Source organism: Rhinolophus ferrumequinum, chromosome 7, assembly GCF_004115265.2.
Source record: "Rhinolophus ferrumequinum isolate MPI-CBG mRhiFer1 chromosome 7, mRhiFer1_v1.p, whole genome shotgun sequence".
In the NCBI taxonomy this organism is placed as follows: Eukaryota; Metazoa; Chordata; class Mammalia; order Chiroptera; family Rhinolophidae; genus Rhinolophus; species Rhinolophus ferrumequinum.
The window spans coordinates 9,482,535-9,501,304 of record NC_046290.1 but is presented as its reverse complement, the minus strand read 5'-3'; the positions used below and the strand labels follow the sequence as shown (position 1 = coordinate 9,501,304).

General features: G+C 46.8%; 1 protein-coding gene across 2 annotated transcripts in view; it reads right to left on the bottom strand.

Annotated features, from left to right (window-relative positions):
- TRIO (trio Rho guanine nucleotide exchange factor) overlaps positions 1-18,770 on the bottom strand; it is a 320,251-nt gene that overhangs the window by 124,358 nt on the left and 177,123 nt on the right. For both annotated transcript variants that reach the window (XM_033110550.1, XM_033110551.1), the window contains exons 12-17: positions 10,661-10,830; positions 9,504-9,678; positions 5,215-5,410; positions 4,122-4,288; positions 2,163-2,282; positions 278-469 (exon numbers count right to left, since the gene is read on the bottom strand). In XM_033110550.1, the coding sequence (XP_032966441.1) occupies positions 278-469; positions 2,163-2,282; positions 4,122-4,288; positions 5,215-5,410; positions 9,504-9,678; positions 10,661-10,830 (1,020 nt within the window). The remainder of the gene's footprint in view (positions 1-277; positions 470-2,162; positions 2,283-4,121; positions 4,289-5,214; positions 5,411-9,503; positions 9,679-10,660; positions 10,831-18,770) is intronic.

Sequence of the window (18,770 nt, the reverse complement as noted above, 5' to 3'; positions counted from 1 at the left end):
ACAAGAACGAAAGCTTAGTTTCCTATCTCTCGACAGGTTTCAGGTCATACATTTAAATGAGAAGAAAAGAGGTGCCCTTCTCAGGTACTTCCCAATCTACTGTGCTTTGATACCTCAGGTGAGCAAAAACAAGCTGTTCCTAGAATGCTGCTTCTCGCCACTCGATTTGGAACTGACTGGCTCAGGAATGACTGACGACGGATGGCTGAGCTGTCCAGTAAAATCCCGCTCAGGATAAAACGTCAGGCAGGAGCTCAGGAACGCGACCTCCCCCTACCTGCTCGGAAGTCTTGTAGAAGGCGACGGACGCGTTCACGAGCTTCAGGCGGTCTTCCATCTTGAGCATGAGCTGCTGCCAGTGGGACGCCACCTTCTCGGCACAGTCTCGGATCATGTCCATGTCGTAGTGACTGGCCTGCAGCATGGCCTCCGCCTTCTGCTGCACCTGCAGCGCGCTCTGGTGCGTCTTCTGTGGAAAAGGGGGGCGGGCCTTATTCAGCAGGAGTGGCACCTGCTTCCTGCAAAGGCTGCAGTTCTGGTGCTCTGCTTGCTTTTATAGAAACGACTTTGGTTAACACTCATGAGGACACTTCTAAAGACACAGCTGATAGTTTGGTAAAAAAAAAAAAAAGTTTTCATGCCTAGCAACAACTGCGTGTATAGTTAAACGACCTAATGAAGGATGAAACGCATTAAGACTTTCCAGAATGGGCCTCAGTTGTTGGGGTTCTCAGCTTGAGAAATACCAGGAAAAACAGCCAATATTCTAAAAAGCTGTTAAAATGTTTCAAGTTGATTATTCCTATTGATCCTTCTTATAATGGCCACTACGGGCAAATGAACAAGTGAGGACAAAGGTGGTCAACGTGAATGCTTTTTATTTTCACTTTTCACTTTAACTTTGGACTAGAGTCAAAAGTTTTCAAGAACTATTGTTTGAAAAAAAAACTTAATGAAAAACTAAGGATGAACTATTTTTCTCTGGAGGTCCGTGTGATATTATGGATCTATCGATATAAAATGACAAATCCAGTAAGACTTCTTGCTCTCCTATCCTCACTAGAAGATGCCATGATGGGCTGAGAGATCAGGTCTCTCTGAAGAACCAGACTACCGGGCCGGGGGCAGATGGGTCTCTGTGGACACAGGTGTTTCCCCATTTTTAACAACAGCAACTTTTTCATTTCACCTGCAAAGGAACTAATGATCCCATTCAAGTCTGTATTCAATGCACTCTCACCACCACACCAGTGATGCACCCTGATACGTTAACTACTACACATCACTCGGCACAGTGCACAAGTTTCCAAAGGCGCCGGAGTCTGGGCGTCAGGAAGATGTGTCAGTGGGTGCCCAGCGGCACTGAGTGGTTGAGACTAAACTAACCTGGGAAATGAATGGGTGGCGATTTCTGTGGCTTCCTTCTCCGGCTGACAGTACATACGTAAGGAGACCAGGAAACAGCTTTCTGCAATCAAATGCTCCTTTACCTTGAGACCACCTGTCATGATTATTAAATGCCCCTCCCACCTCCAAAAAGAGACCCTAAAAATAATCCACCTGCTGTGAGAGTGAACTCAAGTCGGCCTGGAATGGGCCCGAGCCGTTTGCTGAAGTCCTGGCATGGCACCAACCCTGCTCAGCATGAAACACTCGGGTTGAGAAACGCTGCTTTTAACCAGGTCGGGGGAGTTGTGTGGACAGCACTGTTTGTTTGTAACAGTGAGGTCGTGATCTGCACCTGTCTGGCTGAGCTGCCTGGACGCTCTGTTTTATCAAAGCTGGGTACATAGCAGGAATGTGTTTATGAGACCACAAAATACAAAAAAGTCTCAGCCAAGACGCCAAGCTGGGCTCCCTGGTGCCAGGTGCTCTGGGCCTGGGAAGGTGCATCCTGCAGGGGCCTCACAGCAGGAGGGCAGCAGGAGCCGCCCCTGGCCTCAGAGCCTTGTTGTGAGGTCCTCCAGGCTGACATGCATAGGTCACTTCCTGCAGTCGCCAGGCTGGCGCCTTCTCCGGTAATACACTCTAGGTAGGTAAGGACTGCCGTTTGGTCCTGTTGAGCCCCATTCTGGCTTCCGGGTCAGTGCCACGTGACAGATTTAAAGGGCTTGGCCTGAGGCTAGCAGGACCCAGGTTGGGGGCAGGCCACATGCTCCTACCTCGATGGCATGCTGGAACTGCTCATGCTCCCTCTGCAGCTGCTCTGCCTCCTGCAACGAGCTGGCTGTGATAAGTCCTGCGTTCAGCATCGATTCTCCATTGCGGATCCAGCCCAGCACCTGAAACGTTACAAAGGGAACTCCAAGCGGCAGCCCCTTCCCGGGAAGCCTAACGACCAGCAGTGACACGAGTCGAGCGGGCAAGGTGACGGAGCCATCCGATCAGCTGGTTTCCTGAGGCCCCAATGCCAACGGTCTAGTATCCTTCAGTGGTGTCTGACCCTAAGTGCTGCACTTTTAATTATTTTTAGTTGCAAATGGGAGCTGAAAACATGGAGGGTGCAGAGGATTGTTCTTATTAGTGCACAAGTCAAAGCAGACTGGGGACCATGTATTAGAAACACCTACTGCCACAAAGAATTCTGTAACAAAACAGTGCTTTTCATTCCTCTTAGTCCTAATGACAATACAAAACAAGCAAACTGCTTAGTACAGGAACTTTTATTCCAGTGACGTGTTTTCCAATTTATTTTGAATGAGGCTGTAACACACACTCAGGGTCACACCACAACATCCTCCGCGTCAGACACAAACAGAGAGAAGTCACTTCTGACTGCGCAAACCAGAGACTGTGGCAGCTCATCCTGCACAGTGACTGGTGGCAGAGATCGCCTGCTATGCCCCATATCTATTTTCCTTGTCTCCTTTACTCAGAAAACCCTAACTCTGGGGGTAGAGCTTCAAATAAAACACACTTTTCAGCCCCTACGACAGCTTGGTTACAGACAGGAGAGTAGTCACTGAGATCAAAACAGTAGCTTCTGGGGGTTTTGTGAAAATATTTCTCTTCTGATACAGGTGTTGCCTCTTTCTTGTTATGCTTTCCCCTTCCTGATTCCTGGAATGGGAGGTGATGGTTGGGGCTACAGTAGCCATTTGGCAACCATGAGAAAAAGGACACCTGTCACCAAGATCTTAGCCTAACACGTCCCGGGCAACTGGATGAACACCAGCAATCCTACCACTTTCTGACTCCTTGCATGGAGAAAATAATTTTTTAAGCCATGAATTTGGACTCTATTACTCATTAGACAAATGCAATTCCTAACGGATACACTGGCCTTCCATTATTTCTTAGGCAAACTGTTTCGTTTTTGGCAAGAAAGAGTATTTTGTCAACTGATCTTTACAAGGTCACATACTTCATCGCATTACACGGGAGACCAACAGGTGCTCTTTTAAAGATTTCTGGTTTAACGCTGCAGTTGCGTCGATATGAGCGCCGCCCACTTATGCACCACACCTGCGTGCAGTCCTGGCACCTAGTAAGACCCAACCGATCACACAGACACGTGCTTTCCTATGCATCTCCCAGAATCCCATCCAGCTGTACTGTCTGCACTAAGCCAGCTTGGTCAGTGGTTTCCCTGCACAGGAGATGAAACGTCACGTGTGCGCTGAATATCCGCACGCGTTGAATCCCACTGGTGCTGAGCCGACAGCCATCCCTTCCAAATGTCCCATTTGATTGTGCCATGCTCTCTGGGATGTGGCAGTATAGACACCACAAGAATACCGCAGCCACACACAGCCTGTGATCTAGTCCAGAGTGATAACAGTATATTTGACAGAAAAATCCTAGTTATGTAGCCCCAGGAAGCAAAGCGCTCAGGGGTTCACACAACAGGCTAGCAATGACAGAACGAGCTACACGGCCGAGCCTCCCAAGGGCGGTACCTGCTGGGCAGCGAAGCCTTTCCCACCAGAGTGAACACACTGCTGTGCAGCAGCGGCTCGATGTCTGCACATGAGGTATGGCTGTGAAGGTGGGAATGTCACATCCTATCAGGACAGCTGTGTTCCGGTCAGAGCCAACCTTCCCCGAGGCTTACCTATCAGAATCCCCAGAGCCCCCATCAAGCGCGTGCCGACTGGCGCTACCTCCCGCGGTTTGCTCACCTGCTTCACTTCAGCCTGCAGGTGGCGAAGCTGCACGCACTGCTCCAGGTGCTTGCGGTGCTGCTCGGCGGCTAAATCCAGTTCCTGCTGCTTCTCATGAAGGAACTCCAGCAAGTCCTGTACCCGCGTGGCCATGTCTACATCTCTGTCGCAAAGCAGCTCCACGCCTGTGGACAGTGAAGGGAGACTCCAGGATTCAACTAGCATTGCAACCTGTTCTTAAGGGGTGCACGCCACACGTACCCCTGCTTCTGTGACTCATCTGCCCAGCTGGGGGCCAAGCCATGACTTTGAAGGTCAAGTTCAAGGAGGGCACAGCCAACAGAGGAGTGTTTACTCCTGCCTTAGAGCATGTCATTGTGTCTCAGGGAATGTATCAGGTTGATGCAAAACTAATTGTGGTTTTTGCATTTTTTAACCTTTGAAACCACACTTACTTCTGTGCCAACCTAATATTTGGTGTGTTAAAGCCAAATGCAACGCTTAGCTCACTGAACTAAACCCATTTCCTATCAATCTGCTTCTACTCTTACAATAACTTGTGAAAATGGGACATCCTTTATAAATGAGTGAACCTTGGTTTGTGTTTGTTTTTAGCTGCTGTATGACTAGTTTACTTTCCAGGAAGTATTTAACAATATGATCTGTGGGAAAGGAGTCAGTAGTATAGTATGCAGATTGCTACTAAGTTAAGCTACTAACACCACAGAGTGAGCGCTCTCTCTATTTTTGAACCTACAGTTCCTGACATCTGCTGGTAAAACACAAAACTAAAAAAATAAAGAATGAAAACATTTTCTTAGGATTTACAGTTCATTCACGGAGATACAATAATACATCATTTGCAAAATTAAAGTTCATGCTACTTGAACTGATATGCAAGAATATTAATGGTAAGTGCACTGACCACAATGTTAAACGTGATTACATTATGTGGGGGGAAACAATGTTTCCCTTGACAGAGCCGGGACCTGTACCATGCAAACCACAGGGGCTAAATGAGCTTCCCAGTCATCACACGGAAATACACTGGGTGAATTCCCACGGGACACGAAGGACCCTCGAGTGACAGGGAACGGAGTGCACGTCTTACCGGAGGCCTGCACTTCATTGACGTACTGCAGAAGGTCCTGTCCTTGATGGATGACATCGAACGTCAGGTTGTTCATAGTCAGGGCTTTGTCTGCGTGGTGCTGGAGGCGCTGCTCCGCTATCGTGAGATCTTCCGTGTCAAAGTCATTCATCTGCTGAGAAAGCTCATCGTTCCAAGACTCCAGGTCTGAGATGATCTGACAGAGGAAAGTCGCTGTTTAGGATCAAGACTTAAAAACTAAGGATGTGGCGGGACAGCTGAATGTGCCGCGTCAGGAAGAAGAGACTAGTGTGACCCTGTCTGAGGACATGGGAGCCCAGTGAAGAGGCACCGCAGACCAGGGATGGGACAAGCAGACACTGAAAAAATAAAAATGACCACAGCTGAATAAAATTTATGTTGAACAGACAAAAATCTATTAATTCCCAATGAAGTTTAAAAAAAAGAAGAGTGAAAAATCCCATAATAAATGAAATACTATTTGGTTCCGATTAGAGGTAGATAGGAAACCAATCTTTCTTCTAAAAATTGGTAACGAAAGGAGAAAATTATTTAAGCATATAATGATGAAGGAAAGTTCCTCTTTATGGATAATTCTAGCTACTGAATGTGGAAAGAATGATAAAATTAGAACTTTTTTTCCTATTTTGAAATTCTAGTAAACTGTTCAGGTGATGGGCCTCCCTCACTGCATCCATAGCAAACCATCCTGAGACAGGTGGATGGGGACCTTAGCAATGGAAGGTCAGGCGGCCACCTCCTAAACCCGCAGAGGGGGCCAGACAGGACATGCCTCCTGACAGGACGGGCTACGACGCGCCTCCTGTGGAGCAGCCTTGCACAGAAACAGATCTGAATCTACTCAGTCTTTACATCTAACTTCTAAGTTTACAGGAAATACCAGGGAAAGAACAACAGTTAAAGAACCTTTTAAAAGAAATCAAGTGAGCAAATGCAGAATGCAGGACCTGGTTTCTTTGAAAACTGACAAAGTTACTTCAACAAGTCATGGCATGGAGAAAAATGAAGGGCGGATGGAAAAACGATTCTAATTCAAAGACAAAGCATGAAATGCAGGAGTGGACCCCGTGTACCTCCTGTAACGGGGCACTTGCAGAAATCTGAACAGAGGCTGGGGGTTAGAAGATATTCAGGAATGACTGTTAGATTGGTGATTAGTGGATTGTGATTATGGAAGAAAATGGCCTTAATTTTTAGGAAACTCTTTAGGAGTGAAAAGATAAGCTGGCAAGGATTTTCTCTAAAATACTATAGCACAACAATAACAAAAGAAAGGACACCTGAAGCTGGGGGGTGGGGGGGAGGACTTGTTGACTTTGGGCTATCCTCATTACTTTTGTGTAGATTTAAAACTTTCATAATGTACTTTTAAAACATTAAGACTAAAAATCATGAAATCCAAAAAGGAAGAAAAACTTCTTACTACACACTTCAATGGAATAACGTTTCCCATGGGCCCTAATGTACTTCATCCGCATGAGCAGCAAGCAAATTAGTTTGAAAATGTGTGAATGTGGGAGAGTTTACACAGAAGATGGAAAGTAATACAAAACTTAAGGCTTCCCCAAACTCCTATTGCACAAATCTTCCTGATTTATTCTTTTATTACAGTGATCTGTATACAATGTGTGTATTACATTAATTTGTACTAATTTATAAGTTAACAAATTTAAGTAATGCCAAATTAGACATAAACCAAAAAAATCACTGAGGAAAAATATTTTTAAAAAGGGAAAACAATTACTATGATTTTAATCTTTACCTCTAAGGGGAATTTTCTTTCTTCATGTTTGTTTGTTTTCTGGCACCGAGGGAGAAGAGATTGGGGTGTGGTGGTGAGATACAGACCCAGTGACAATGTCTCCTAGAGACAACATCAGCCTCAGAGAACATTCAGACAACTCTCAGGTAAAGGACAATAAACAGAGCTCAAGGTGCTCAGAGCAGCAGGATTTGAAAACTCTCCCGGAGCAGGAAGAAACCCTGGCAATGGCCACGATCAAAGGATCATCAGGAAGAATCCTGCCCTGAGTTTACAATTACAGTTTGTTAACCACACCAACCAAGAGAAGAAATCTGTGCCAAAAATGAAGCCCAAGAAAGTGGAAGTCATTTTTGAATATTGATTCTTTGGAGAAATAACTTTGAAACAATTTTTTAAAATGTATCCCAGAATTGTTAGAAAGTCTAAGTGCTTCTTTCTAAATACACACAGAGTTACGACTGCTTTCCACACTTAACCTGTCATAAGATGTGATAGTAATGAGTTGGTTTTTAGGTCAATAGAGCAGCTTTTACTTGGAATACCTGGATGCTGAATAGCAATATTCGAAGCCCTAGAATACGTGGATCCACTTGAGAGATGGAAACACTACTGCAATTGAAATACAAGAGATATGGGGGAGTTTTAAAAATTAACCACATTAACAGATAGATTTCTACATAAACATAACTCCATGCTTCCTGCGGGTAGTCAGATAAGAGAGGAAATCCCATCCGAAACCTAAACTGCTCGGATTTTCACATTTCAGGATGATTCAAGAGAAAACGGTTGTGAGGACCTGACACGTTAGAAGCTTCTAGACTACATTTTAGCTGCCCTGAGAATGAACTGCAGGTTTAATTTTCTCAGCTCTGGGAAGTTTTTGCCCTGGCCTGGCACACTGGCTTTATTGAGGCCATGTGTGGGATTTTGCACCTTTAGTGTGGGGAAAATGTATGTTTATGGTTCCTGACCTACATTTTAAAACACTGGTTCAATGAAAGTGGAAATACAATTAAATTTTTCTTCCCTTTAAAGTGCCATTAATACAAGTGAAGCCAATTTTTTTTTCTCCCAAATTCCTGGAAGAAAAACTTCTAATAATGCTTCTGATTCCTTAATTAGAATTATTTAATAAGCAGCTAAGTTTACAAAAGCAATTCCTCTGAAGCACAGGTCAAAGAGGAAACCAGCCGCTGGCTTCTGTGCACACGAGGCTGCAAGCCAGGTGGCGGCGGTGGCAGGTGCTAATGCACTGAGGCCAGTGGGCCATGTTTCTCCACGCGGCTCTAAGTGATTTAAGGGTCACGACCGTGAGAGGTTTCTCCAGGAATGTGTGTAGAGTTTAACTCCTTTCTTGTCACTAACCAATGATGATAATGAACACAGCCAAGAAGGCCTTTCTTTAATGAAAACACCGATGGAAGTTTAGACAAGTGGCAGCCACAGGCCCCCAGGAGGCCTGCACCACACACGCCACTCGGAACCGGGCCCACAGACAGGCCCGAGAGAAGCACACAGACCCACTCCAGCCAGAGGGTCTCCAGCTGAGGTAACCAACACAATCTATACATCTTCTGTCTTGGTGACACTTAGGGTCTGGGCCAGAGTGACCTCAAGGTACTGTTCTAAACCCAGGACAAGTAATAAACACGGAGCGATATGCTCTCCAGATTTTGGCCGGCAGTTACAGGGACCATGTGGGTGGCTCGGAGGTTCCTGGACAGGCACTCAGCCATTGACTGCCACCAGCTGTAGGAAGCTGACAGGCCCAGGAAACCAGCCTCGCCAGGCTGAAGGGAGTTTTAGTTCCTCTCATCATGTTTTACAGACAGACTTGGTGTCATCCAATTATACTTCTGATTGCACTTCATCAAGTTAAAAAAAAACATCCCTGACATAGAATTAAGAACCACCCTCTTTTTGCTGAATAAAAAATAAAAGAAACATGTACTTCTTTCTCCTAGTCACATATAAGGTATAAAAGTCGATTTTTAGTCAGAATTACAGACCATTTGAGAACACATCCATGAGGGAAAAAAACTGGGTTTCCTACTACTAAAATGCTATCCCCACAAGCCAGCTTATTCCCACTCTTGGAGGGGGGAGAATGGGAGATGGAAGGAAGGAAGGAAAGCGGAGGGAGGGAGGGAGAGGGGAAGGGAAGGACAGAGAGGGTCACGGCCGTGAGTTTGTGCCTCTGCTTCAAGACAAGCGAGTGCTATCTGCTGGTCCAATCTAGGTTTAAACACACCCTGACGAGATGCCCTTGCTTTGAGCTCTGCCTTAGACTCCCCCCTGCACACTGGTTCTGCTACCCTGGTGTGTGACGTTGGCCCTGCCTCCCCTCTGCCTCTACTACCGGGCAGAGCAGAGTCCCAGCCCCAGGGGTGGCTGAGGCAGACTCCTGTCCCAGAGGCTGAGGGACAGGACACAGGAAGTGAGCGAGGCAGGGGACAGACAGCAGGCCTACGAGCAGCCACGGAGCGGACGTGGGGGCACTCACATCGATGGCGTCCCTCTCGAATATGCGCAGCTGCAGGAAGAGGTCCAGCTTGATCTTGCGCTCCTGGAACAGCTCCTCCATCTGGGCCTGAGCCTCGTCCAGCTGCTGCAGCACCGTCTCGATGTGGCTAATGGAGCTGTTGTGGGGGGTCTTGTTACTGGAGATGGCGGAGTCCCTGCGAAGGGCAGAGGAGGGGGCCGGGGCTTAACAAGACAAACAGGAATTGGTATCTCACATTGTCAGATACCAGATCCGGCAGCTCAGGAGCTCAGGGGGAAGAAAGCTGGCAGGAAGCGGGACTGCTGGCCTCAGAAGATGGGACTCGCCGCCCCTCCCGCAAAACAACACCCGGCTTCCTCCTCCTTCCAGACCTGAGGCTACACTGAAGAATTTCTCACGTTCGCTCTCATAAGAAACCTAATAATCACAGAAAATCATTTTAGTAGAGTTTCACTTTTAGCCACTTGTCCCCTTAAGGAGAGAGAGCAGATGACACCTATTTACTCCAAAGGTAGAGTCACACCGGTGATGAGGGGGTTAAACTTCAATGTACCAGTTAAGCCTCTAGGAAGTAACTTTTGCCTGAGTTATCAGCAACGATTCCAGAAGCAGTCCTCTGAGTGGCAGAGGAGGGGAACCACTTACTTACATGGTCCCTGGGATCCAATACAAGGAACTCGCGTCCAGCCCCAGCACTGGGTGGGCCCTGCCTTCCTGCCACAAGGAGCAGGTGAGGGACGGTGTCACCCCGAGGCCTGGTGCTGGAAGGGGGACACCCCACCACACTACAGAGGCAGACCACTCAGGGCCTGAAGGACGCAGTGCTAGCAGGTTTAAATTAATCTGATTTGTAAAGAAATGGCAGGAATTACTAGGTAGGTGTTAAGAGGAAATATTAATAAAAACTGAATTCTGGGAAGGTTTATTAGTCAATGCTGTAATGAGAAAAGTTATACAGTGAAAAAAACTGTAAGGGAGAAAAAAGAAAAGAGAAAGGAAGAGATGCTATTCTCCGTTACAGTCACAGACGTTATTTGTTCTCTACCTAGTTGGACAGAGAATTACAGCCAATTGTTCCCAAAAAGAGAGGGGAAGGGGAAATCGCTGGCAGGATTTCACAGTGTTTGTGCTGCGACGGAGGCCGGGGGCGGGCCCACCTCAGCTGCTGGATGAGGTCCTCCCCTTCCTTGATCACGTTGACAGTCACTTGCAGGGTCGTCTGCTGCTGCTGGCCGAAGCGCTTGATGAGGTCCTGCACGGCCTCCACGGACTCGGCATACACGTCATCCAGCAGCTCCTTCTGCAGCTCCTCCAGCCACGTCCACAGCTGGGGAAGGAGACACACACAGTGAGACCAGGGCCCCTTCGCTGCCTCTGGGAGGGAGGGGGCCTGGTGCAGGGACGGTGAGTGGCAAGGTGGCAGCCTGCCCCCTGGGAGAAGGGCGGGAGGGAGCAGCCACCCAAACAGTCTGAGAGCCAGTGGGAAACACGCACAGAACACGCCGTAGGCAACCGCTGCGCGGTGAAAGTGAGCAGAGAGCCGAAGGGGATGGTCACAAAAGAGAAGAAAAGAAAGGCAAGGAAAGTGGCTCTTTCCAGTTCTTCCTCAGCTCAGTCTGGGTGTAACAGGAGTCAGAAAAGACCCCCTCCAACATCTGCTACACATAACAGGCATTCTTTCACGCATCTCCTGGCTGGCTTTATTTTATTTCTAGCGAGAACATTACAATATTAATTATTAAACCACTACGCAGACATGGGAGCTTTACAGCCCTCAGGAAAGGACGAAGCACATAATGTGGTAAACTCCTCAGCGGGCCTGGCAGGACACGTGGATGAGGCACGGCACGATGACCACGCCCAGCCTGGGCCACGGGCGACGTGGCCACAGCTCACGCCCTCCATGACAAGAGTGGGCATCTGGAAACACTTAACGCCTTCACTGCCACCACCATGAACACAGTGCCCGGGGACTTGGATATGTAAAGACAACTTGGAACAAGATAGTGGCAGGAACTTGTCAGGCCCGGTGGGAGCAAGGCACTTCCTCACTTCCAGGAGGCCACCGCCTCCTCCAGGTTTCTGGGGAGCCATTCAGTGAACCCAAAAAGACAATTAATGAAAGCGAGCAGGCCCTGGTGGCTTGGAGGTGGTTTGTGTGTGGAGAACATGCTTCCCACTTCTTCAGGGGACCGTAAGAATCACCCTCAGTGTCTTACACGTGTGCGTTACAGACAGCTGCCTCAGCCACGGTGACACAAGGTCAAAGGACCGTCCTCTGACACTGCCCAGCCTGCAAACTGCATTTGCCAAAATAAATTGTGCTGTATTTGCTCTTTTGTTTCCGAGCTCATCCTTTTTGAAAACTGCTTTACTGAGGTATAACTGACACACAATAAACTGCATGATTTTCAAGTGTACACTGGTAAGTCTGACTTATATATCCATGCAAAGGTCACTGCCATCAAAACAGTGAACAGCTCCGTCACCCCACAAGTTTCCTTGAGCCCTTTGTATCCCCTCCCGGCCTCCCTTGGCCCTCCCTGCCCAGGCCATCACCAATCTGCTTTCAGCCAGTATACATTAGCTTGCACTGTCTAAAAAGAGTTATATAAATGGAATTGTGCAGTATATACTCATATACTCTTTTTTTTTTTTTTTGGTCTGGCTTCGTTTGCTCGGCATCATTATTTTGAGATTCACCCACACTGTTAAGTTCATTCCTTTTTATTGCTGACCAGTATTCCATTGTGCACATTCCCACAACCGACCCACGCCCAGGTTCTGGCTGTTATGAGCACAGCAGCTATAACCATGTGTGTGCAGTCTCTGTGTGGACCTCTGCTTGCCTTTCTTTGAGGTAAATATCTAGGGGAAGAGTGGCTGGGTCACAGGGTAGGTGTATGTTTTAACTTTTTAACAAACTGCCAAACTGACTCCCAACGTGGCTGTGCCGTTTCCATTCCCCCCAGTGTATGAGAGGTCCAGTTCCTCCACAGCCTCTCTGATACTGACATGCTTGGTCTTTTTAGTTTTAGCCATCCTAAATGAGTGGCATCTCGTTATGGTTTCACTTAGCAATTCCCTAGTGTCTGATGATGGCAAGCCTATGCGGACGATGACACTTAACGATGACACTTTTAATCTTTTGTTGTTAAACGTATCTTCAGTTGAAAACTGTATCACCTGATGGCTCTTGTCAGGTCCTTCAGTATTTTAAATATGGTGGTCAGCTTAAAAATGAGGACTTACTACTCAGTCAAGTTATGTGGGGTCCTACAAGTTAATTTTACTAAATATTAAATAAAACATTTGTTAGCTTGTCTAATATTATTTAACCATTTTTTGTGTATAAGCCATCAAATTTCATACAGCCCAAGAATTTCAATTAAAGTTTTCGAGAGGGCTGGTTCACCTCTCTAATCTTACAGATTAAGGAAAAGAGGCCACAGATGATAAAGTAAACTGTATACCTAGGGCAAAACCTACCAGTAGTGCCAACCTATTGGCAAAGCCAGTGTGAGAAAGGCCTCTAGACCTGGTCACACACTGTGTCAATATTGTATTTCAGCCTGAAAAATGCCATTCATCGAATCACCAAATAAGGACTCAGGCTCCCTGCACTACCTGTCAGGGGTCCATAATCAATAATATATCTATGGGTTTTTGTTTTGTTTTTTCCCTCTAAATTCTCATGAACATGGTCACTGCATTTATAAACAGTAGGAGGGACGACAGCCCATGGCCATGAGGAATCTCCCAATTTGCGCTAATATTTCCCATGACCAGGCTCCAAGTCATACAGGTGACACCGTGTAACAGCAGCAGTATTATGGATCAAAGGGACGTTTTACCAGGGTTGGCTCTGGGTTGAAGAGATTGCTGCATTTCTTGGAGACTCCGTTTGCTATATGAGGGAGCCTCAAAATACCAGCACTGCCCTCATGCAGTTACTAAGACCTCCAGGGACAGAGAGGGAGCAGAGAACACTGGGTGATCAGCTATGTTCTGTACAAATTTGCGCGAAGCACGGTGACCTGTGGAAATTAAAGAATAGTGTACCAAAACAAGGGTGTACTATTTCACCCAGTCAAAACAGTTCACCAGAAACATCCGTATGTTATCTAATAGGGGGACTTCTCTGGCTGAAATGGTCCCACCCATTTCATGGTACCCTGCCTTCCTCACGCCTGGGGCAGGGAACAAGCCACTTGCTCCTAACAGAGGAAACGCTTTCAGTAGCACTCGGCTTTGTAGCCCTCCCACCTTCTGACTCCTGTCCTGAGATGGACATTTATAAAAAGGGGACCCTTTCAACTGCATTTCTTCTGCTGAACAAGAATAAAAAAGCACTTATTTCACTCCCTTCTCTCAAAGTCTCAATTGTATCCTCCACCTTAAATTAAAGCCCGTGCTGCACTGAAGCTGCCCTCGTCACTGTGGGACGGACCCGCGAACAGGGGCGCCCCCAGAGCAGACCTGCCTGTGACTCAGCTCCAGGAGCTAACTGATGGGTAGAAAATGGAGAACTCTTGAGGAATGGATGGAAAGACGCTGTGGATTAAACTGCAGTGTCTTTAGAAACAGTGCTGCCTCAGCATTTTATGCTCATTCAGTGGAGCTGAATGATTTAAGCAAATGCACATCCAAAAAAGATTGTTCTTCTCTCACTGCACTCTCAACATTAGTATCGATGAGAAGAAAGGTCAAGGAGCCAACTCTCCATCAAATACTGAATGTGTATCACAGGGAGAGGTGTCTGTGTGTCTGTCTGACACATTAGGCAACAAGCTAGCCTTCGGGGACACTGAGGACTGGAACCATGGTGGTCTCTGGTTTTCATTATACTTCACCTTTTATGTTAAGAGACAATTTCTCAGAACACTAGTAGAAATTAGTATCTCTTCTTTTAAATTTGTTGAGAAAACAGAAATGCAAGTTTTTAAAAGCCCACTATAAAAACGTTGCAATACCAGCAAACACAACATTAGTTAAGACAGTTGATACCGTGTTTCCCCAAAAATAAGACCTAGCCGGACAATCAGCTCTAATGAGTCTTTTGGAGCAAAAATTAATATAAGACCCGGTCTTATATACTATGATATATGATATGATATGATATATGATATGATATGATATATATAATATAATATATAATACCAGCTCTTATGTTAATGTTTGCTCCAAAAGATGCATTAAAGCTGATTGTCCGCCTAGGTTTTATTTTCGGAGAGACACGGTAGAGAACGTGCAAGTCCGGGATAAGATGCATCTAGAACACAGGTGTGCCATTCACCCTCCCACCCCATTCACACAGCTGAGTCAGGCCTCTCCTCCCTGGCTCAGTGTTGCATCCGATTCAGGGACCCAGCTCGTGGGACAGGACGTAGGGCAGGTGCCTGTCTTGGTGTGGACGTCTGCAAAATTCCTCTTCTCCAGCAAATACTACTGTTTAATAATACTACCATTAAATACCATGTAAATCATGAAAACAATTTAACAAGTCTTGCTTCCACTGTGAAGAAGAGTTCAAAACCCACTCTTGAGGCATAATGCATAGCTGTGCTTCTATATAAGTCCACTGCCATTGCATAAGAGTTCATGTTTTATCAATAAATATTAATTAAAACACTTCTCATATGAGGTAATATGGAATAACAATTAAGAGCATGGGTTCTAAAGTCAGACTACTTGAGTTCAAATCCTGGCTTAACATTTCCTACTGTGTGACCTTGAGCAAGTCTCAGTTTACTCACCTAGAAAATGGGTATGGTAACAATGCCTACCTCACGGGTTTGCCGGGAAGATTACATGAGATGATGCACACCGAGTAAAGAAATAAGTAAATATTAGCCACCAGTATTAGTTTTGTTCTTGAAAGAAAAATTCTCCAAATAATAAGAATCGTAAGGTTTTAAAAGTCTTCTTTTTCTAGAAATATATGCACCCAGATTCCTACCAATTGTTCAAAATATGGCACTTAGTCTAGACAACTTAACACCCTCCCACATTTAAATCTTTGTATACCTAAAAATAGAACAGTGTGAGGAAAAGGTGTTAGAATTAGTCCGATAGATTCTATAGAAATCGCTTCCCCTTGGTTCCAGGGGAAGTGCCATGAATATTTGTGGGGGAAACCTTTTCCTTTCTTCCTGGTAGCTTTTTAAAGAACTAGCTTATTCCCTCAACATCCTGGACATTTCAAGGCATGTCCACAGTGGAACATGCTCGCCCGCCGGACCGGCGGTGAAACCCGTGAGGGGCCACAGCCCTGCAGGAGATCCCAGGGCCCAACCCTGGGAACAGGCAGATGAAAAGGGAGAAATTACCGAGGTAGAAGGAGTAAGGCTACATACATCTAAATCCATGATGGTAAAATGCCCAAAGGTCCTCTGCCCCTTTAGAATTTTTCTGTCTGGTCCGACAGGAAATATTCCAATTTGGAGGAAAAAATCTCAGAGAAAAGGTCTTTTCTAGTATCAACTGGAGATGAACTGGCGCATATCACAATACAACAGGATTCAGGGAAAGTCTACTGTTAAGCACTGAAAAGATACATATGATTCCTAAAACAACCTGTGAATAAAGCAATGAGAAAGTCTCTAGGATGCCTGTGAAACTTTCACCACGAACTTTCTGAGCATGAAAAAAAAAATGCACTTCTCTGCATGTGTTAATATACAGTAAGAAGATGAATCTTGGCCCGGCAGTAAGAGAGGACTGCATTCTATGGAAGTTCTCAGCAGCATGGATTCCACTCAAAGAGAACTGTGACCCACAGCCTGGGGCGGGCCAGGCAGCCATCAGGCAATGCTGCCCCTAGAGGCCCTCTGAGCCTGTGAACCCAGCCCACAAACCCATGCAGGTGTGTACCAAACACCGGCACCTGGTTCACCGACCAGGCTCCACAGAGAAGGCTGCGCTAGGGAGACTCTTGGTTCTGGGGAGAAAAGTCCTGTGACAAAGACATAGAAAAGCCTAGTCCTGGATCCAGCGTCTGGCTGACTCTGACCCAGGAGAACCCCTCCCCGCCCCCCAATACCTCAGCTCCTTCTCACAGCCTCTGTGCTGAGTGGAGCCTCAAGGAGGAAGCTTGCCCGGCTGGGAGGGAACCCCTGAAAAAGGCTCACTAACTGGAGAGGAGAGACCCCACCAGAGAGGCTCATCAAGCACCTCACTGGGGTGGGGGTGCCAGGAAAGGACTGAGCTTCCAGCGATTCACTGGGTGGTAGGATCGGAGCCCCAAGATTTGGGCATTGCTCCAGCTGCAACCTGTCTCAGATGCACAGTCTGAACGCAGGCGACAGGCGTGCTCACAGCGCGCTAGATGTGGTTCCTGATCCCCGGTGTGACCTTAGGAAAATCCTTGGAGCTCTCCACCTTCAGTTTCTTTCACCATGCGTTGTCTTCCCTAACTGGCAAAGCCAATTTGAGAATGAATTTCTACAAGCACTTTATAAACAGAAGCTCCTAGTGCTGGCATCTGCTTCCCTATTCTTGTTTATGACCGAGACAATCACTCAGGTCCAGTGACGATGGGTGAGCTTTAAGGTCGGCGTGGGAAGTTAACAAAAGCTGCAGTTCCCAGCAGGGGCTGCAAGTCGGGAGCAGAAGTCCATAGTTTCAATGGGAACTCTCAGGTGGAATTTCAGAAGTACCCACTATGCACATAAAATGTGGTCCAGTTTCAGGTATGAGCAGCAGAAATCAAAGGGGAACCGTTCCAGCCACGCATGGCACATTCTTCGGCATGAAACCACCACCTGTGTGTACTGGTGGCGCTCATGCCCAGGACCCTGAGTAAGGAGGAGTGAGGGTTTCGGCAGCACCTCGTTCTTCTTGGGTGTGTAATAAAAGATCTCGTTATTTCTTGGGCAGTGATCCAAGATCTCTTTATATGACGAAAGGAATTGTATGAAGGAGGTATGGGGCGGCAGGCCAGATCAGAGTCAGCATCATGAAATAATACCAGTGCACATGGGTGTGAGAGGGGAACAGGGAGCGGACGGGAGCCAGTCAGGGCAGCCCAGCCATGGTCATCACAGCACTGACGCCGAAAGGAGGCACACAGGCGAGTGAGCGAGGACAGGCCAGGCACGCGTGACACGACTGGATACATGGCTGACACAGAGACCACAGAGGCCACTGCAGGGACCTCAGCCGCCCAGACTTTTACATGAGTCTACGTTGCGAAAAACAGAGACTGTGAGAAGAGGAATTTTTGATTTTTTTCCTTATTCCTCAGCATCCCTGAAGCATAAGACACACTCCCTAAAGTATCAAGTTAGGGAAAAGCTCCACCCGCCCTCCTCATTCTGGGAGCAAGCGTGGCCTCCCTGACACAGTCTGCAGCTGGTCCAAGTGGAAATCCTCCACTGTTCAGATCTCTGCAGACCGCGCCCGTTCCTGCAGCCTGCCCTCCTTATCCCAACGCTAACTCTTTATTCCTTGGACTCTGCCAGCATGCCATCATCTGGAGCTCCGTCAACACCAGCTCACTCTGCGCTGAACTGCCACCCCTTTCAAAGTGAGAGAACTGAAGGCAACACCACATGTGATCCCAAAAGCCACAAGCTGAGCAAGATGACTGCTACCCCTCCTTCAGGATCCTGGGCTTTTCCTCATTACAGCAAATGCGTCACTTAGGGAATGACATTACTACGGACACTGTCAATTAACACATGTAAGATTATTTTTAACACCTATATGACCCTTACTCTGTAAGCTGCCCAGGTTAGTGTTTCAGATTCAAAACAGACTCATATATTAAAACCTATAAATGAAATTTCTGTGATAGATTTTGCCTTATTCCTGCTGAGATCTTTTGGGATCCTATTCTATTATCCGACATATTTAAAAGACCCTGGTCTAGACTTTGACAAGTTGCCTTCGACGCCAATTCACCACTCACAGGCTTTCTGCATGGGGACAGAGATCTGCAATGACATGGAAATGTCCTCTAGCTCCGCTGGCATCCTCTATTAACCAGCCCCTGGACTGATAGTCTCACTTGCAAGGGTTTTAATGCAGCCACGACTATTTCTGCTACAGCATTAAATCCGTCTTCACTTTGTGGCATTTTGCCCCTATTCAAGATAAACAGCTCTCAACACAACAAAAGCAAGTTTTCAGGGTTCCTGAATTCAGCTGAGCAACCTCTCTGATGTCACAAATGACATAAAAGTTCTGAGCAAGTTAGTGGTGTCAGTTCAAACGGGACAACTGCAGACGGCTCCCCTGTAGGAGGTGACAGCAGAGATTGAATCC